Consider the following 21,954-nt stretch of genomic DNA (forward strand, 5'->3'; position numbering starts at 1 on the left):
AGAGAACGAGAGAGAGAGAGAGAGAGAGAGAGAGAGAGAGAGAGAGAGAGAAAGAGAGAGAGAGTTACTTTGGAAACACGACGGGCCTGTAACGAGCGGCTTTTCGCCGAGGGGTTGCTTGAAACCCCCCGGTTTTTATCGAGAATTTTCTCTGGCCCCTTTTTTTTCCTCTCCTTTCGATCCTAATTAACGCGATTAATTGTCCCCGCGCTTCGATCCGGCGAACTAATTACACAAGTCTCTCTCTTTCTCTGTGTCCCGGGGTTCGTTAATATCGCGACTCTCGAGCGCGCGTCGAGCGGAAAAAATCGCCCCTAAGATATTCGCAACGAGGTAGAAGAAAGTCGCCGATGGACGGTCGCCGTGGATTTATTGTTATAAAATAAGAGCCGCGCGAGATGACTCTGTCTCTCTCTCTCTCTTTCTCTCTCTATCTCTCTCTCGATCCTATCAGAGAACGGTTAATGCGTTTACAAACGGATGGAGAACATTCGAAAGTTTCGTAACGAAGTTCTACCATTGTCGAGGAACGATCAACGTTTCCATTTGCCCCGCGATTCCCTCCTTCCCGAATCGGGGAAAAAATGATAAATACCTTACTCGAGGGAAGATCAAACGGGAATTCGATAAATGCGAATATTATTCGAACCGTTTACGCTGGAATGAAACACTTTGCTCCGTTATCAATATACAATATGGAACCTTCGGAATACCTCCCCCTCCCCCTCCCCCTCCTCCTCCAGGCGAAGTTGTTAACGACAAGATAGATCGCACGGCGAGAGGAGTTGGTCATCTAATTTTGGGACGCTTGAATAAATGACCCCCGGCTCATCTGTAAAAATTGGAAGTGACAAGATATTTCCCGTTTTGTTTATTTTCGGGGAATTCGGAACGCTATAAATACGCGTGGAAACCCAACAATCGTCCGGAACATCTATTTTCATTTTTCATATTTACGGTAATAGTTCTCCGCGTGCAGTTAAACCGAACGTATCGCTTTTGTTTACCTATGTACATAATTTATATAGTGTACAGGGTGTCCCAGATAAAGGGGCCCACCGAACTCTTCGAACAATAATGATTGGACTATATGCATTCGTGGCAGAAACGAGGGGCTGTAACGAAGGTGTAATCGTTGCAAGAATCATTAGCACGGATTTACCGGGTTCAATATTATTAATTTAAGAATAGCTTGTAAAGATATTCAAGAAATATATTTCTTCAGGTACATGTAATAAATTGCGGATATTTATGCAATTTGAGATTTTTGTAGACTTTTAAGAAAGTCGAATCAAATATAATTTTATTTTCCGTGGTAGTGCCATTTTTAGATCTGAAACAAATTAAAATCGTGCTAAATTCTGTCGAATTTTATATTCTAGCATTTTTTGAAATTTTTTGGTAATCATAATTGCGTAAAGATCCGCGACAATTTGGATAGACACATTCTTCCTATTTTTGTAAAGTAATGTAAAATAGTCATTTTTAGAGCTCCGTAAAATTAGCGTTAATAACGTTCACCGAATGTTCATGGTTTGGAGAAACTTCTCGAATATGGTTCATCATTGAAGTGAAATGGTAAAGTATACATTTTACAGGTCAGCACACACTTTCTCCAGATTATGTTCGTTCCATGTTTGTGGTAGTCTGCTAAATTAATTCGCAAAAGTCAAAGTAACCGTAAAGTGTCTGGCCTTTTGAGTGCAGAGTCAACAAGATTCGCACAACTTCGAATAAAATTATTTCATTCTCGAGCCACCCTGAAGGTGCATTTCATTCGCAAAGGGATGAATTTTGTCTGCGAACAGGATGAATTGAATTTATAAAAAGGTGAATTCTGCGAGGCTTAATTTCGAGCGCGGAAGCTGTATCAAGGTCCGCAAATTCTTTTAATCTTTGCGCCATTTTAAATTGCACCGGCACGTTTTTGTCCTAAACGCAGAAAATCGTCCTTTAAAACGGTATAACTTCTTTCAAATCGGACCAAACGACCTGACTTTTTTCGGGCAATTAGAACAATTCGTTTACCGAATGACGTGCGAAACAAATTTTTTAAAAATTGCAATTGGTAAGAATTACATGAAAAAATAAAAATGGCACTTTTTACAACTTCTCTATTTGAGCCTGCAACGAAAATTTAAAATATGCGTTTCGTAGTTCTATGTTAGTTACACACGTGCTGAAAATTTCATTCAAATTGATTGATACACACACGAGCAAGAAATAATTAAAAGTGACTTTTGGTCAGCTTCAAATCCGCGGATTCTAACATCTATACGTGCCGTTTTTATCAGCGTCAACCGATTTAGTTGAAATTTTCAGTACGTGTACAACCGACACAGATCTACAAAACGCATATTTCCAATTTTCGTTACAGGCTGAAATGAAAAAAGTTTTGCAAAGTGCCTTTTTTATTTGCTCTCATAATTCCCAGTGATTGCAATTTTTTCGAAATCTTTCTCGCACGTCATTCGGTGAACCAATTCTTCTAATTGCTAAAAAAAAGTCAGGTCGTTCGGTCCAGTTTAAAAAAAGTTATACCGTTTTAAAGGGCGTTCGAACAGTTTCGTGAGCGAGCGTATGACGTCGAGGCGAGGTCTAAAATAAAAGCGAGGAAACAGTTCGGGCGGCGAAGGGCTAACGACCGAGGATACAAGCGTCTTGCGCGTCTCAGGGCGAAAATCGTGGCCTTGGATAGGCGGGGAATCATGCGGTGCGGGAAGTGTTAAAAGCGCGTGGTGTAAAATCGAAGGAATTCGGTGTTGCGGTGGTGTCGGGTCTTCCGATAGCGGAACGGTTATCATTGGGAAGCGTCTGCTCGCGTGCCCGATTACGGACGCGGACCGTCCGGCAAACAAAGCGTTTCATTAAACGAGCCGAGGGCCGGGGGCGAGGCAGAGCGAGGCAGAGCGAGGCGGGACGAGAGTTCGAAAACCCAGTGACACGGGCTTGAAAAAGTGAAAACGGCGTCGGCGTGGCAGAAGGGTAGGGAGAGGAGGGGTGGAAATCAGCGTGTGTCGGTGATTCCTCAAAAGCCTGGATGGAAAACGCGCGCTCGAAATTTCCCTCGACGCGACTGGATGACCGACAACACGCGCCGAGCTCCGGCTAGAGAGCGAGAGGCACGATAGGGGAACAAGGTACTCGTCCTATGTGTGCATATGTATATACACGAGTGTGCGTGGCTCTGCGGGGGTGGGGGTGGGGGTGCAGAAGGGAAGGACGAGTGCTGCCGCACGTGTTAATGGGATTTTACGAGCGACGCGTGGCGAAGGAAAAGCCGTTTCGCGAAATTAACACCCGCCGAAGCGAGTGAACTCGTAAAAAAGTATAATCGATATTTTCGTACGGGCGTAAGTACTTTTTTCCCCCACCGACGCCCCTTCCTCTAGCTCTTTTTTTTCCGCCCCCTTCAACCCCTCTGTCTTCCATCGTAAGCATCGCAGGCGTTCACACTGAGTCACGTTCGCGCTCGCGCCACGACGAGCCACCCCCTCCGAGCGAAACATTAATTTGTTTTGCTCGTATCTCGGGGCTTAATAGTTTTCATTAGGTGCCTTCTCTCTCTATCCCCCTCTTTCTCGCTTCCGCGGCCGCTCTTCAAAATTCGCGGAGGTCCCCGAGACCCGGTGGGAAACCCTTTCTGCACCCGCGCGAGGGTGTGAATTAACACTCGGCCAAAGGGTCCACACGGTCTGATTGGGAAAGTTTTCGGCCCCTGCGATTCGAACGAGGACTCCGAACCCTTTGCGGTTTGCTTACGTGAAAATCTAAATCGACTGCCACGGCCAGACTTCTTTTTAACCCGTTCGCGTCATTAGTGCACTCACGGACGCGTGTCCCAGGATTTTCGTCTCTTTCGGATTCCGTTTCATTCGTTGACCCACCGAACACGAATGCCGGCACACTCGGGTCCGTGCATTGAATTCTTAACCCTTTACGGACCAACCGGTTCCCTTTTTCTTTTACGTCAGATCCTGCTACCACGCGGTACAGTACAATTATATGCCCATAGATCTGCGACGCCGGCCGTTGCGTTTTCAGAAAATAAATATTCAGATATACAAATTTTAGGGTGGTCGGATTAAGTCGATTTCGATGAGAAAACGAACGCCTTTGAACGCGAGAATAAGTCTCTTCGTTCTGCAGCATAGTTTTCTTTTTTTGTTTTTTACATAATTGCGTTTCTTATCGACGCTGCCGAAGGTGAACCGCGGGATTTGCATACGGTAGATGAGTGAGATGTTTACTTCTATATTGTCGATCGTGCGAGAACTTTTTTATTCAATGCCGCGCTTAAAGCTAGAAATACACAGCTCCGACGTATTTACTAGGCGAACGTAATGTGTTCCATTAAATGCTAGAAATTCAAAGTATTCTTTGCTTCGCATTATAGTTACGTTCGAGTCAACAGAGAGGCCAATTGCAGGAAGCAGCTTCACAAATACGTTTAAAAAATTGCTAAGAGCTCGCATAAATCTATCTTAAGCGCCATTAATTGAGCAGTTGGAAAAACGGTCCGTGGTCCTTTTTAAGATTAAAAAGAAATTTATCGACACCGCCAAGTCGACACAGGTAATAATAACTCTGTTGGTACAGCCGAAAAGAGAGTGGATTCTACCTACAAAAAATTCTCATTCTTTTCCGAAACAGGTATACGTGAAACCGCGATGGAAATGATCGAAAAATTAGGTACGAATAGGGGGGAGGCGAATTTTGTGGAGGCTCGGAGATTTCGGAGGCGTTCCGCCGGTGCGTGCGAAGGCGCGCTATTATTTATACAGTTAGGAAACGGCGCGTCGTGTTTTTTTAGAAGACAGGATGTCCGGGTTTAACGACCCTAGCACCTGGCAACCCTTCTGCCGCGGCATATAATTACCCGCGGGGCACACACGCCACTGTAACGCGCATCTCCTGCTGCCGGCGCGGAACCTGAGAACGTGGAATATCGTCCTCGTCACGGTCGCGGACCCCGAGGAATCCCACTATCGTTTTCTTCGCGTTTCCGCGAACCGTCGTTGATCGATCGCTTGACCCCGTATACAGATTCCTGGTTCACGGATCGCAAACATAACAGTCGCGACCAGTTGCGCGACTTCCGGAACCGGATCGCTTCATCCTCCATTAATTCGCGACCTGGACAACCAGTTAGCCTGGGATCGATCCAAGTCGGGCTCGGGCTCAGACACGCGGTTGTTTCGGTGGGACTTGGGGACATGTTGGGGATGATTCAACCCTTGAAAACTTTCACCTGTTAACCGGAGAGGACGGGTCGTTCGGTGACTTTCCGTCCTCTTTTTAACGCTAGAACTACCGAGTAATAAATACAACTGATGTATTAGGGGGACCCACAAGTAATCAATTATTTTGAAATCTAAGACAAACTTTGTAGTAAATTTAAGTTTTCATTTCTTAATTTATTGTATTACCTCCATCATTATCAAGGACGGTTTGCCATCTTTCCTGCAAATTTTCAGTCCCCCCTCTTATAGAAATCCAGGGTTCGTCAAGCAAAATATGACTCAAGGTGCCTCCTTGCATCTTCTACAGAAGTGAATGTTTTATTTCTTAAATAATGCTCCAGAGATCTTTCTATTGCAATTCTTTGATTTTTTTCCTGAGCGAGTTTCACTGTATGGGGCCGGGCATTGTCAATTTGCAGTATTACATCTTTTCTGTGGACTAAAGATGCCATCTTTTTCAATAGTTCTGAATACAGCCGTTGTAATTGCTGACAATACAACTCAGCAGTAACCGTTTCTCCAGGTTTCAACAACTCAAAGTGAATTATGCCACGACAGTCCCACCAAATGCACAGTAACACCTTTCTAAGCGATAAGCTAGGTTTAGGGGTCGATATTGCGATTTGATTTGCAGAAAGCCATCGCTTGGAACGCTTTATGTTATCATAAGGAATCCATTTTTCATCTCCGGTAACGATTCTGCTAAGAAATGGATCTCTACGAAATCTGGATAGCAACGAAGTGCAAATTGATCGACGAATATGCTTGTTGGTCTCGGATAATTGATGCGATACCCATATTCCTTGCCTATATGCCTTTCCCATTTCTTGTAGGTGCCTTTGTATAGGTGACCATGTGGACCCAAGGCTTCTCGATAATTCTTGTATACTTAATTTTGGATCAGCTTCCACTAGAGATTTAAGGGTGTCATTATCAAATTCAACTGGTCGTCCACTTCGAAGCCTGTCAGAGAGATCATAATCACCAGCAGCAAACCTTCTGAACCAACGTTGACACTTGTTCACCTTCAATACATCTCCATAATAATCGCAAATTTTCTTTGATGTTACCGTTGCATTAAATCCCGTTCAATGACAACAGTGTGTGTTTACTAGAAGTTGCGTGAACCAAGCTGTGTTTACTATGGTTGAGGTCAAATTTTGAGCCTGGCAATTTTATTCCTATGTTGGGTACCATTTAACTACTGGACGAAATAATAAAATTGTCTGAATGAATTGCAAGACAGGAGCTACGTAGACGTTTATTTCTTTTCTTAATAACGTCATGGCGTTCAAAACAATGCTACAATTTTTCTAAATTCTCCAAATGTTTTTCCTGGTTTTTCCTTTGAGCCACTCCCCCAAAAAATTCATAAAATTCACACGACTGTGAATAAAACGGAGCCACTTGCAGTCAGAGATTACACAATAGATCTCTCCACTTTATATAAATCGTACTTCATAAATAAAACGTAATAGCAAACAAAATGGCTGTTGTCCGAATGATGGCGATCCATCGAAACCGCGACCGCATCGAGATATCAGAGCGATAAAAAAATCTCGACTGGAATCAAAGAGAACTCGGGGGGGGGAAAAAAAAAGGAATCGTTGCAATCTAGGTCTTGTGGATCGCGCAGAAAGCCGTGGCCTCAACAGAGTCGCGGCCACGGGACGCCGTAAAAATTGATCGGGTCGGCGAGCGGTTCGTTCGGGCACGAATGAAAAATGAATTTAGCCTAGAAAGCGAGTATCTAGCTCGGCCGGGTGTGCATAGAGTTGGACTATAGTTGAAAACTGCTTTCGAAAAATTGGGTCGCGTCGCGGCGCGGCGCGGCGCGCGGCGTTTAACCGTGGGCCGCCCTTGAGCGTATCCGTTGCTCGTTTCCAGCATGAAAGTTTCACGACGAAAGAAAACGCGAACGAAGTTACCCTCTGCTCGACGCGGCGTGTCCCGTTTTATGGGAACGCCGCGCGAGAGCGAGCGAGCGAGCGAGCAAGCCGAGCGCTTTTCCTCCTCCTCGACGTCGATAGGGCCTCTGATAGCCGAGTGGCATCGGGCTTCGTCGAGCGCGAGTCAAACAGAGGAGAGTCGACGAAGTCGTTATCGTCTTTATTCCGGGAAAGTCGAGAGATTAATGGAACCGTTGGTGAACGAGCCGCGACGGTTCTACGAATAAATCGCGGCTTCGAGCGTCTCTCACTATTTCCCGCCGAGGAATGCTCTATTTATACAGCAATGTCGCGAGCGACCGGAGGAGAGCTCCAATTGAGACGCTCGCGTTTCAATGAGCGCGAGCGGTGCCCGCCGCATCCCGAGCGCTATCGATAAACGCACAAACGCCGGCTAAATGTTCTTTATACCAGACACCGAGAGAACCACGGAGCCCTCGAAGCTTTGCCCATGCCAAATCCCATCACCCTGAACGAGAATTCTACAAAGAATTAGCTACCATTCGATCTATAACTTCGTTAGACTTTGAACAACAACCAGATCTCCGAGGGACATGAAATTGTAACTTATTTCTATTAAAAATTTGTAATACGTTTGTAGCGGGTCGCACGCACACAAAAGAGTCTTTCTTTCGTGCAAACGGCCAACGCAATTTACGACTCTCGTTCGACGAAGCTATTTTTGAGTGAACATTTTCCAGACCTAGTCGAAGTATGTTTATTAGAGTTTTGTCCCAAAGTCCTCAATAGCAAACTGAGACCGTCGTAAATTAAGAGACGAACTGAAGGGCACTTGAAGCGGACCCAACGGTCTATCGACACTTGGGTCAAGCATAGGTGGCCCGGAGGAAAGTCCCATCATCTTCTCCGATCACCTCGCCGTTCCGAAAACAAACACGCCAAGGGCGGAAGGAACGGGGGTGAGACGAAGAAAAAGAACAGCTCTGATTGGAAGGACCCAAAGCGTGGGTTAGCCAATCAGGGTTGTTTAGGATTTTTACCAGGGCAAACGAAGGCGTTAGAATTAAGTTGTACAGGACTTTCGAGGAGTCAGTCAGAAGTCGTCGCGAGATACACTTCGGATTAAGTAGACAGTCGTCGAGCGTTGTTCGAAGACACCTCGCATAAAATTGTACAGTCGCGAACAATACGTGTATATATAGAGATTAAATTGAGTTCGCCAGCAAGTGTAGTTAATGATAAATAGACCCTACCCACACGTTCTTCGGACTCCAGTGAATTCTCGATATATGTCAACAACGCGGACCTTGCCAGCGTCGTGTTTATGTTTACACTACCCGGTGTCCGAAGCCTCTCGAGCTTCGTGACCCCTCACGGGGTATACCGGTAGTGGGGATAATTCCGCGAGGTTTATCATCCAGGCCTTGGCGACATATATAGAGAAATCACTGTATTATGTTGCCAAAGGGAATTTTGCGCAGTATTGTGCTGGCATTGATATATAAATTTTTCTTAGAGAAAATTAAAGCTTTCAATGGAAAAATATGCCCCTTTTAAATGTCCCAAAAGCCAGTGCCAACGCCACGCTCGGTAGGACCCGTCGTCGAGCCGGAATCCCTCTGCTATAGCCGCACTCTGATTGGTCCGTGTTTTTCGTTGATAACTCCTCGATAAAGCCGCGGGGAACAGATTTTCGCAAAGAAAAAAGTTACTTCAAATGACCTCAGGAATTATCCCTTTCAAGGAAGCACAACATTCTCGGGCAACCTGTAGACTAAACGCTCATAGCCTCACGTCCTATTGTTCATCCTTGAAGGATTCACATTCTCTGGATTTATATTTCCGCGAACAATTTTGGTTAAATGTTTATCGAGTTTGGTGCCCGTCCGTGCTCCCGTAGAACGGTCTTCCAGGAGCCGTCGGTTCCAGAAATTCCGTTTCTTATCAGGCTTCTGTGATGGAGGACAGATGGGCTGCCACCGGGATCGGATTGAAAGAAAAGCGGGCAAGAAATACGTCGCCGGACGAGTGTTTCTATTTCCCTGCGACCTGGAGAGACGTCGACGAATGATTCTTCTGGTTTCTTTCGGAAGTTGGAAGCCTCTGGGCCTCGGGGTTCTCTTGTTTTGGATAATTTCTGCTTTTGTTACCGGGCGCGCGTTCGGAATTTGATTTACTTCCGACCAGTGTGCAAGGGCCGAGAAAAAACAATAGCTGGCGCGAGTAAATCCGGAAAAGCATAGCGCGTTGCGAACAGTAATCGACGTAGTTGACCTCTGGGATTTCGGGAAAAGCGAAGAACAAGGAGCCGAACGCAACAGCGTCATAAAACAAACCGCAGCACGGCAGCGTGACCATTGACGTTGCGTTTCGATCGCGCGACCGCCCGTTTATATTTCAATCCCGCTGAAGGCACCCACACACGCGCGCGCACGCACGCATGTCCCGCGATGGAAAGAGAATCGTAAAAACGTTCGCGGGTGTTGTTCTTCCGGCAGAAAACGCGCCTCGTTCCGCGGTCTTATCGTTCCCGGCGATCCTAAAACCTCGCTTCTCAGCTGGTGAGTTAACAGCGACGCGCGAGGGTGCACCCCCTAATTCAACGAGCCAGCCCCGAACAGACGCTCTTCACGCCGACAGGCCGGAAAGAAAACGATTTCGATTTTCCCCTCTCCTGGACAACGATCGCATCTACGATCGCCCAGGAACACCTGGATACAGGTGGCCGAGGACCGGCAAGCAGCTGTCTCTAATTCCTCCGACAGCAGCCGGAACGCTCTACTTTGCGACGATGTTCGGTCGACGATGAGTCATTCTACGATTTCACTGTGGACTCGTTCCGTTCGGATCTTTCTGACACCTTCGTTCGATCGTCATGGATCGTTTTAAGGAAGATCGTCTCGTTGTGTCCAGACGTTTTTGTTTTTACGCTCTAATTCAACCGACCGGGTCTCAGGCAAATTGCAAGAGATCGTCTCATGGTCTTCAGCCATTTTTGTTTTACATTTCAATTTAACCGTCTTTGTCCCAGTTGAATTGTAAGATAAAAATCATTTTATGGTTGATAGACATTTTTATTGCACACTATAATGCCACCGACTGGGGTCTTAGGCAAATTGCAAGAGATCAAGTTCAGATCAATCCAGTCAAATTGTAAGATAAAGATCATCTCATGGTTGTCAGACGCTCTCATTCAACCGACCGGGTCTTAGGCAAAGTAATTGAAGATCAAGATGAAGATGTCATCTCATGGTATTGAGCCATGTTTGTATTACATCTTAATTTAACCAGCAGTGTCCCACTCAAATTGTAAAATAAAAAGCATGTCATGGTTTTCAGACATTTTTCTTTTCCACTCTCATTGAGCCAACCGAAGATTTCTTTGAAGACCGGAATGAGGCTCTTCAACGTCAAGAAACCTTCGCTAGAGGATTTAGCAATTCGTCTACGTCGCCAACAAGTCAGATTAGATTGATAACAGTATCGCTGATAAGAATTCCGACTATTTGCAATAGATCTTACGAAGTTGGTCGGAAACAGATCTTATTGTACAAAGCTTAGTCATTCGGAGACGATAGAGACTGCAGAAATTGTTCTAAAAAGGCTCCAAACCTAACAAGAACGACGATCGATCAGGCCACTTGGCTAGTACACTCGACGACTGCTAATGACACTTTCATAGTCAATTCCCCTTGGTGTTTGGGGAATTGAGAGAGGAAGCGAATTTAAACCTTTAGCAATTATACAGGGTGTATAAAAATGTTTAGGCTAATCAGGAAACTGAACAAACAACATTACAGTTAGCTACTTCCGGTGCATCCAACGAAAAGAATAGTCTGGAACCAGTACCGACCCGTTTACGGAGGTAAATGCAGAAGGACGTAGTTGTAAAATTGGTGAACAAATTCGGAAAAGCAGCATGAGGGTGAAAGCGCGAAGGCGAGTAGGGGGTTGTGGAACCGTGTCAATGCTCGCGGAAGTTGTTGGTCGTGAATCGCGCGGGCGAAGCAGCAATCAGGTGTCGAGCGGTTTTCAGCGGTGCGGTGGCGCGCGATTAGGCGGTCGCGTTTCCGCCCCTGGCGCGACTCGTCTTTTGTTTTCCGGCGCGATGACTCGGCGTGGTCCGGGGGAGCGCGCGCCCGCGAGAGAGATCACCCTCTCCCTCGGTATGCTCGACGTCGCGTCGCGTCGCGTCGCGTCGCGTCGCGGCCGCGCGCGCTCGCCCGACCGACCCGCGTTCCGCAGGCCCGAAAGGAAGAACCGTTGGAAAAAGGCCGTGTGCGCGTCGGCGTCGCCGGGTGGCGGCATTCTAAATTTAGGAGGAAGTATTGATTTTACAATTTGGACCCCTCCCAAAGTAAAAAATAAACCAAGCCAAACGTACTCTACTTTGATAGAGTGCCTCTCCTCTGCGCGGCTCGTTTCGACGCACGGCCGAGACGGAGATACAAAAAGGGAAACATGGAGGGGGGTTGGTGGCTGCCGGCTGCCGCGGGAACCGGGGGGTGAACCCTCGTCGGGGGATGGGGGCAGAGGGGCCGAGACGAGGGGGCAGACTGGGAGAGAGAGAGAGAGAAAGAGAGATGAGGGTGACGAGAGGGTGAAGCGAAGGGGGTGGCTCAGCCTGCCAGCCTGCCTGCCTGCCTGCCTGCCTAGCTGAAGGGTGAAACAGAGAGTGGGAGGGAAGAAAAGAAGAAGATAGCGATTGCCAGGGAAAGTGAGGGGGTGCAGAGGGAGAGACAGAGAGAGAGAGAGAGAGAGGCGAGAGCGGCGTGGCTCGGCTCGGCTCGGCTCGGTGCGGCCGAAGGTAGAGGGAACGGAACGAGGAAAGAAAGAAAGAAAGGGTGGAGGAGAACAGAGGGGTTGCGCGGGTGGGGGACACCAAGGGGGTGTGGGTGGGTTGGAAGAGGGTCGGCTGGGGCGAAGGAGAACGCGGACGGGGGTTGGTAGAGGGGCGGAGGGAGAGTGGCGAAATACCGTAGTTCCAGCCTGCTAAGAAACAAAGAACAGAAAATTGATCGTTTGTTAAGTTTTATGTTCCCCGGGGCCAGGCGAGGGTGGTCTACACCCACACGCCACCCCACACCCACCTCTTTCTATCTCTCTCTCTCTCTCTCTTTCCCTCTTTTTCCCTCGAGTCGTTTCTCCGCCGTATCCCGCGCTTCCATCGTAAGAGCTTTCTCTCTCTTTCTCTCTCTCTCTCTCGGTCTCTTTTCTCTGGCCGGCGACGCGCAATAAGACGAATAGAGGAAATTCTCCACCCGACTACGGAGGTGGAACGGCAGGAGGGAGGGGGCTTGCAAGGAGGAGGTGGGCACGCAGAAAAACGCGCAGAGGGAAAAAGCCAGGGGTGTGGGTCGGGGGCGGGCGAGCAGCAGGACTGGGCGCGGAGTGATAGAGAGACACGTGTACGAGGAGAAAAGGGGACGGGGGTGGACGACCGGGCATCGTGAAAGTCAATGGAAGCTGGACGAGATTGCCTTCGTCGTCTGTTGTCGTCTGCTCTCGCCCGGTTTTTTCTGATGGGGATGAAGTTTAATTACGAGGAAACACGTTTATTGGACCGCGATGCTTTTTCACCCGTCCTCGCTGGACCGCGGAAATCTTGTCGAAATTCCTCGAAAATGCTCCCGGTCTCTCCTCTCCGAGAGAGCCCCTCCCTTCACCCTCCCCGGATCGAAAGTAAATTGATTCGCGTTGCATGGAAGCCTCTCCGACAAACGACGCCGGGCTCCGATTATTTGGAACGCGTCAGGAGTATGTACACTTCGTGCTACGTGTCGCGAGCGTATAGTCCCGGCGAAGGTAAACAAATGCGCCGTGCGGTAGCCACTTGAGCGCGATCCAGCTGAAGTTATGGTTCTCAGACAGTTTCGAGAGGATGCACGACGCTGGTGCTATACCGTCTGGGCTTGGTGGACGGACTATAGTGGCCTTTCACGGTCCCAATTAACACTTCACCGGAAGCGTGTTAACTCCTTGCACTCGGCTGTCCCCTTCGAATCACCACCGAAAATTACTAGACTACAGTTAAAGAAAATTCTAAACTTCTTTGACGCAAATAAACACACTCGATTTTACACATAAACCAGATGAAAACAGTCATATTTCGAGTGCAAAGGGTTAGTAGAATTTTCAGTAATTATTTCGCACTAAAAGGAAGCGTAGACATATTTGTTTACATTATAATTCCAAACGAAATGTCCAAACTAAAAGTCTTTAGCCACGGTTTATAGACTTTTAAGGGTAGAATCCCTAGACAGGGTTTCCTAGGGTAGAAACATAGAGGAAACCCTAGGGTAGAAACATAGACTTTTAACTGATACACACAGTGACTTCTCTATATATGTCGCCAAGACCTGGATGATAAATGTGGCGGAATTATCCCCACTCCTTTACGAGGAGTGTAAACATAACACGGCTCGGATATATCGAGAATTGAGTGTAACGTGTCAAGCGGAGGGCACCGGGGCTGTTCGATTAGGTTCTGTTCTTAGTGCTCCGCGGCGAATAAAACGTTCCGGTGGATGGAACGAGCGAAAACCGGTGCGTTTCAGATTTTTCGAGCGGAGGCGGTCAAGGGGTCTCTCCAAGAGCCGGCGACGGGTGAAATTAGCGCATTGAAGGGGGGCGGGAGAGCGCGAGCAATTGCGATATAGGGGAGAGAGAGCGTCCACGCGTCCGCGGAAAGTGAAAATCGAGCGGCACACGCGTCTCTCGTTGATAATACAATGCACCTGTAACGCGTTAAACGACGCGGAGTTGAACGACCAGGCGGCGGTGGCGGCTCTGAAAAAATTTTAAAGCGTAAAAGAGAGCCCGCCAGCCACCGCCGGCTCTCTCCCGTGTACAAGAGGGAAAGGGATTTTAAAGCGAATAGGAAACTATCGAGCCCGAGCGAAGGGCGGCCGGCTGTCGTCGTTTAAGGGTCAACCAGCACGGCGGCGGCGGCGGCGGCGGCGGCGGCGGCTGCCCGTTACAATTACTCCACAAACGCCCCGGAACTTTCACGGGAAACGAAAGTGACGTGTGCGATGGTAATTCCCAACGTGCAGCTCGTTCCCATATTATTTTTTCGTAATTAATTTTTCATTCGACCAGCACCGTTCTCGCCGCGTGAAATCGTCCCTTCCGAGGGACACAAGAAATCCCGGTCGCGTCCAGTCCCCGGCAACAAGGGCTCGCTGATTTTTAACCTTTTTTTTTTTTTTTTGTTTTCGCATTCGACGAAACGATCAATCAACCCCCGCGCCGAACGAGATTTTAGCCGGATTTCTAGAGAGAATGGTGGCCGTATTGAAAAATTTCAGACACTGATTGATTGCGCGTGTTTTACTTCGTTTACCACCTCGCTCTCCGGGAAAGATTATCCTTTTCGGTGACGTCCTACAGGCGTCGGAATCAACGGATAAAAGGGTGAGAACTTGTTCAAAAGCATAAAAGATAATAGATATTTTTATACGCACTCGTAATGATCATAAGGTCGACGTACCTTTTGGTATTAAAAGGCACACGGTAAGCAAAAGCGCTGAGTGACCCAATTACTGTTCGGGTGATAATTATAATTATTTTTAAAACATAACAAATATTAGAAAAGCGATATTAAGTTTTTTTCATTCAAATCAGTTACATTACATATCTCTTTTTTAATATTCAATAGGTTTTAAAAATAAGTATTATTAATATAGACAGAGTGATTATCCTACTCAAAGAAAAAGCAAAAGCACTATATTTTTGCTTGAAAATACCGCAAATTCAAGTCGAAGTTTTCCTAATGTTTAAATCCTCCGTTGTGTAACTTCGCATTGTTGGACGACCGATTCAGCAGCCGGAAGGTTAATGAAACAATTCATCGAGCAAAGCAGTGGCCTACCAGGTTAGTGGGCCCCTGGCACAGTAATCCTGGTGACCATAAAAAGCTCCCAGTGACCGCGTTGCACCCCCGATAGAAGTCTTTGCTTACCTTGTGCGCTCTGAGAGTCTTGCCCTCGCAGGCGAGGGTGACGTCGCAGAACACCTGCCGCTCGAGCAGCTGTGAGAACATGGTCTGTAGGTTGCTGTGATGGTACTTCCATCGTAGACAATACTGTTGGGGAAACATGTTGGACGATGACGTCGCGGGAGGTGTCGTTACTGAACTGCCTCGTCGCTGAAGCATGCGCGAACCTGGCGCGGCCGCTAGCTGAACACGTTACCGTGCTTCACCTTAATCCCGTCTGCTAACCCTGTCACGCTGCAACAATCGGTCGACATCAGCAAATCGGAAGTGCAGTAATGCTTCAATATATGCACAAAAGATGCACACGATATTTGTCGAAGATCTAACCCGAGGGGACTACTTATACCGTGGGGAGTATTTCGGAATTAATATTGATTCAGTGACCAAAAAATTTAATTATTTTTCTCATGAAACTTTTACCAACATATTCGTCACGTTTTTCTGATTAAAATGATACCAAGCACGACCCAGTTCGGATCGTATTTGATTGTTTTATCCACGATAATGTAGAACCTCTATTAACCAAACTGATCAAGTGGAACGTTCGGATAAACGAGGTTCCACATTATCGTGGATTACACGAGCGATTATGATCCGAACTGTGTCGTGTTTGGTATCATTTTAATCAGAAAAATGTCACGAATACGTCGCTAGAAGGTTCTGAAAAAAAAATAGGGAATAACTGCCACACCAGCACCGTACCAAAGTTCCAAGAAATGAATTTTTCAATCGAACCCGTAGTAAGTCGAGACTTCTAGTCACTGTTGACGTTTTTATACGTCGTAGTTCCCATTGAAATTCTGTTCTACTCTGTCTACTACCGTACGAATTTGAGTTGAAAATTCGTAAAAAAATGGTGTCAATCGTATGCGACCGACGTGGCAGTCACCGTGTGAAAAACCAAAAGGTTCTTTCGCATTGTCTCGCCGGTACGCTGGCGTGGAGGTATCGTGTGCTCGCAACTCTTTTCCGCGTACGACTGCGGCGGTATCGGTTCCGCGTAAGACGGAGGTAATCATTTCCGTAAATAATTAAGTAGCGCGTAGTGCGTTCGCGTTAGCCGACGGAGAAAAGTTCCGCGGTGCGAAGAGTTAATCTAAATGGACTAGCGTATCGCGAGGGATCGGTTGGAAGGATCGTGCGCCTCCCGGGTTCCCACGATGCCCGGTCTAATCAATTATCTTAGAACGGGGGCTCGCGCGTTCCTCGCGCGGAAATTGCGTTCGAAAATTACAACCGGTTCGAGAGGCGGCAATTTATGTTTCCTGGCGAAGCTACTTTTCGTTCCATCTGTTGCCTCGGCTACGCAGGACGCGCACGATCGATGGAAGAGAAGAGAGAAAGAAGAGAAAAGCGAGACGGGCGCGCGCGTGTCTAGGGAACCGGGCGAAAGTCTCTCTTACAGGTGTCAGTCGATGGGGAAGTCAGTCGCCGGTCTCGTTCTCGAAGTCAAACCGACCTGGGGCCCCTCTCTCTCTCTCTTTGTCGATCCTCGAAAACTTTCTAAGCGGACGTCGTTGCTGTTTGGAGCGTGTACGCGCGCATCGGATCGGTTAGGCGACTCCCCCGTTGACGTTATCAACGCCTCGCGTGCACCTCCTGGAACAGAGAAGAGAACAATCGTGGTGAGCACACACGTGTGGTATATACGCACGCAAGATTCCTGATCCGGTTAAACGCGCTCGACCGTAATCGATTTAACAAATGGTTTTGACTTTTCCTTTTTCTTCGGATCAAAACCGTTTCGCAAACCCGGAGTCGAAACTGCCGGTGCCGCTCGCAAACGGATCCTTCGATTCAATTTTCCATACCGTTCGACTCGGCTCAATCGAAACCCCTTCTATCGACCATCTACCCCCCCCCCTTTTCTTTTCCCCTGCACACAACAAGTTCGATTAGGTCGAGGCTCCCGCGTCCAGTCCGATTAGACGCGGCTCGAGCTGCCTTCCCGCTCGATACGGCAAACCGCGAGCTGCAGCTGGGTCATCGATTCATTAATATTGTTACTCGAAAACAAATCGAGTCGCATACCACACACGCCCCTCCCCTGCGATTTTAGTCAAACTCCGTTCATCCGAGAGACAGGACGCATAGACGGTCGCTAGATAATTCAAACACACGGTCAGCGGCTTATGGAAAATCTGTTGATACGTCCTTGTGTTCCCGCGACTTATAGAATACTGCGACATGCCTTCGATAATAGAGCCTGAGCTGTAAGTCAATATGAATAAAAGATGGAGGCTTATTAACACTAGGTTTACGGGACTCGTCAAAATTACGGGTTCCAGTATTTTTAATTGACAATTATTAAGATTCTAAAGATACATCCGTGAGGAATTATTCAACAAATTTATTTCTTTGGGTATACGTGACTAAAAAAAAAAAGATGGCTAAAAATTTGAGCAGCACATTCGTCCTATTTATCTTAAGTAATGTAAAACAGTGACTTTTAGTGCTCCGTAAACCTAGTGTTAAGCAGCCGCAAAAATTCGTAGATTCGCGATAAGGTAGAGTGACTACGTTACCGTCAAAAAATGGTTTCACGTGCCTCAAGTTTTCGTCCTTAAATAAGAATATGTTGTCGCTGGTAAAAGGCTCATTAAAAAGAGGAAGGTTCAATCTAGTGCGCGCCGGTCAGGAGCTGCCGAGATTATGCAGGTATTTGGTAATATAACCGTCAGAAGTAGGCCAAAAATTGACGATGCGCATGCCGTGGAGTCCAAACATTTTTATGCCATTGGATGAGTTTTCTGGATGAAATCGAGAGCAGCGCGCACTAGAAAATATCTCCAGCTACAAATTCAGCTATATTTTGTCTTGATTCTCTGCGAAATAAAACTTGAAGCACGTTTCTGGCAAGTCAGAATTCATAATATCGATAATACAGGGCAAAAAGAAATGTGACAAGTTTAGCTAGAGACTTAAGAGACCCGTCGGATCACGATCAAGACGGATCTTAAGTTTGTATCTGAAGGCTGTGAACGGAAATTGTACAGCAGTTACCGAGCTGTTGACACTACAAAAGTCAGGTGACCACCCTTGGCACCCAATCAGAGTAATTTCTTTCGGGAGTCAACACCGCGCGAACGGTTGCAGCCCCGGTTGATGGTTCAAGTTGCGCGGGGGTGGGGAGGGGGTTGGAGGGGTGTGAACGACAGGGAAACGAATGAATATCCGAGGCACAGCGAACTTCACCGTGAACCGTGGAACCAGCACCGCGTTTCGTCACAGTTTGCCAGACACTCATCCGCCCGGCGGTTGATTTACGATGTCCGCCGGTTTTTTACGAAGCCACTCGTCACGAGCCACGAATGCTTACTCGCGTATGACTTCGGCCGGACGGTTAAAGCACAGGCATCGGCCGAAAGGAAATAAGAAATTCCGTCGGCGGCGGGTGTAACGCGAGCACGGCCGGCCGGCCGGTCGATCGTTTGTCTCGGTGAACGACGATGAAAGCCGGTAATTACTATTAAATCGACGACTCGGCTGGCCCGTAGGCCGCGTCCATCGATCGTCCCCCCCCCCCGGCTGTTTACCATGCCCCCTTCCCGTTCCACCCGCCGTTATTATTTATCCATGGAGAAACGAAAGAAAACCGCAGCCTATTTCGACGAACAAACGGATTCTCAACGTTTCCGACGCACAATCTCGCCCGACGTTCCCTCGATGATCGAAACGAGCGATGAATAAGCTCGAACAAAAGCGACTCGGTCAATATTGAAAGGATCCTGAAGAAGTCGAGGTACACAACAAGACAACAACGATATTAATGAGAAAAAGAATTCGTCTGCAACACTAGGTTCACGGGACCCGTCGAAACGACGAATATTTTTAATTTAAAATTATGAAGATTCTAAGGATGCATACGTCTGAAATCATTCAGCAAATTTATTACTTTTTTGTGTATATTGTTTTTAAAATATTGCTGAAACTGGGTGTCACGCGCTTGTTGTTTTTATAAAGTAATACAAAATAGTCGCTTTTAGTGCTCCCTGAACCTAGTGTTAGAAGCAATACTTCTGCACAACAAATTCCGTACAGAAAAGTCGGGGAAGGTCAGAGAAGCAGCAGGAAGTCGAAAGGAAGTGGAAGAAGAGTTTCAGGAAGTAGACGTAGCGGAAAAAGACAAACTAAGCGAGTCCCAGTCGGGAAAGAAAAGTAGAATGAGAGCGAGGTTAGAGTATGGTTAGGTGGGGGTCTAAAGAAGACGCTTGGATAGTGGGAAAGTAGGTAAAGTAGGGGCAGGATGACCGCGAGTGGAGGGGAACGGAATGTCTTTTACAGAATAGGAGGTGGCCACAGGAATGACAAAATCAGAAAGGGAACCGGACACGCGCGTTTGAGTAACATTATCGTGAAGCCTAACCTTGAACCTTCGGTAACAACTTTTATGCAAGAGTCTCCGAATTTTAAACTTCTTTCTTTACACGATGGGGCTAGGCAAATTAAGTGAAAATCTTTTAAACTCTACATCTAACGTTAAAATATTTCCCGTTCTCTTGGTAATTCTACAATCTTTTCACTTGTGTTAACTTAAGTTTATTTATCATTCTATTTGCGCAAGTTAATTGACGACCTCAATTTTGTATATTGCTTAAAGACAATAAAAGTGTTTCAGTATACGACGTACCTTAAAATTATAAGGCGCAGTAGTAGGTCCGGAGAGCTTGCCACTTTTATGTGACAATATTCTTTTCAATATTTTATAGAAGGATCCGTCGCATAAAATGTTACGAGACCTGTTGTCGAAATAAGTGCTGGCTAGCGAACGTGTTGAGACAAAAATGAGTGTTTCCCCATTGTTTTCCCTACGCCCCCATTTCTCGCAACGGGGGCGAGACAGTATTTTGCATAAATGACGTCACTTTGCACTAAAATGACATAGCCAAACGGACAAGAAAATGTCACGTTTTACGAGACAGCGAGCGAAGATACCGAGGTCTTCCGGTTTGAGGCGCAGGAGTGGGGAGGTACCGGTGCAGGGGAAGAAGTAGCATTATCTGGAAACGATTAACGCGACCGCTTGTATCTATTAGCATAATTAACGTGGGGGTTATTCGATAAAACCGTGAAAGTCAAATATCGGTGTTGAAGTCTCATCGAGCGATTTCGCTCTCATTAAGGTGCGATCGGAAAGTTGATTTGGCGAGTCCGATGGGTAGACCACCGGCGACGTTCAACCCCCCTCCCCACCCTCGATAAAGGGTTACATAGGGTCTGTAACCTGTGTGGTGGGAAACCTGTCGATCGAAGGTTTTAATCGGGCCGCTGATTGATGTCAGATATCGCGACAAATTGGGAATCGGTGTAACGACAGATCCGTTCGCGCGATTAAGCCGCTCCGGTGGTTCCATTTGCGCGACTCCTGGCCCCGCGGGCTCTTATCGGGGCCGGGGAGCAATATCTAAGGCGTTCACAGTTTAGGCCGCACGCTCGACTGCGGTTTTGAAATTTCCTCGCCCCGCGGCGAGAGCCTGATCGTGGGAATCGATGAATTCCGCGAATCGGAAAAAGCCCGGGAGGCGACAACCCGCGGAAATCGCGCGCGCGGCACCAGATTCTCGCGAAATTACCTGGGCTCGCGCGCGCGCCGCCGCCATCTTGCCCGATATCGCCTCCCATTTTGTTTTGATCTCCCCTTTAGCCTTTCATCGATTTTACGCCCCCTTTCGATCCGCTGCCAATTTATTTTTGCCGTTCGACCGAAGGCGTCAAGAATTCTCGAGGCCTCGAATTCTTCTTTCCCGCGACTGAAAACGCTTTGCAATTACAAATTTCGCGACGGTCCGATTCGAATCTTTCGGAACATAATGCATCCCGAGGATCGCGGGAGGATGGTGTGGTCGCATAACGGGGTATTAATTATAATCTCAGATTTAATTTAATGTTTCGAGAGCACGGAGGAGGATTGAATGGAATCATCAACGTGTGTCCCAAGCACGGCCATTGAATGAGCCGAGGTTGCGAAATGTTGCGGCTTTTGATTCCCGGGCAGATCCTTCCTTATAGGAACGTAAACGCGGAATCAACTAATTAGCAAATGCATGTATGCAGGATGCGGTGGATCGCGTGCGCGAATGAAGATTTAAGAAGTTTTTTAATTCACCCGGTGTAACCCGGCGGATGGTTTAAATGGGCGACATAAATTTCTGTTTAATTCCCGCGTTTTTGTAGAAACGGACCCGGGACAGTTTTATGCTTCCGCGAGGCTCCGCCGCGGCTTACTAATTACAATTACAGATATTCAGCTTTCGGGGCCATTCATTGGTATCATCCGCATTTTTCTTTTTTTGAACCGGTAGAGGTGGGGAGGCGGAACGACGCTATTCTAATTTCCTCATCCCCTCCCGCGGGGCCGCTCCGGTTTTTCTGCTCCGCGAATATCCTCCTTTTTCGTTGGACTCTTTATCAGAGAGAAGAAACGTCGATGACCTATCAAAAGGTTGCTATCCCCCGAAGTAACCGGATGTCGGACATTTCTGTCGAGGTCAGAGGGTAGCCCGGTATTTAGGTCTCGCTTGCACGGGATATACGTATACATCGGTGCTTGCGCGAGCGAAGGAGAATGAGACAGAGAGAAAGAGAGAGAGAGAGAGAGAGAGAGAGAGAGAGAGAGAGAGTGAGAGACGGTCGGCTCGGTAGCCTAGATTCACGGAGATACTTTCTATTGTGTTTACGAATCGGATTAGAGTACCTTTCGCCGTTGCGAAAATGCTCCGCTCGAGGAGCAGAGGAACCGAGATACCGGGTTGACCCTGCGCCAATGGGACACCCTCTCGATCCGAAACGCAGATTTACGGGC

At 47.4% G+C, this 21,954-nt stretch overlaps 1 protein-coding gene across 4 annotated transcripts in view; it reads right to left on the reverse strand.

Annotated features, from left to right (window-relative positions):
- Positions 1-21,954, reverse strand: part of LOC143354420 (uncharacterized) — a 138,730-nt gene that overhangs the window by 41,246 nt on the left and 75,530 nt on the right. For all 4 annotated transcript variants that reach the window (XM_076788488.1, XM_076788490.1, XM_076788489.1 and 1 more), the window contains 2 exons: positions 16,556-16,751; positions 15,117-15,386 (listed from right to left, as the gene is read on the reverse strand). In XM_076788488.1, coding sequence (XP_076644603.1) covers positions 15,117-15,311 — 195 coding nt within the window. In that variant the 5' untranslated portion in view covers positions 15,312-15,386; positions 16,556-16,751. The remainder of the gene's footprint in view (positions 1-15,116; positions 15,387-16,555; positions 16,752-21,954) is intronic.

This window comes from Halictus rubicundus, chromosome 5, assembly GCF_050948215.1.
Source record: "Halictus rubicundus isolate RS-2024b chromosome 5, iyHalRubi1_principal, whole genome shotgun sequence".
Classification (NCBI taxonomy): Eukaryota; Metazoa; Arthropoda; class Insecta; order Hymenoptera; family Halictidae; genus Halictus; species Halictus rubicundus.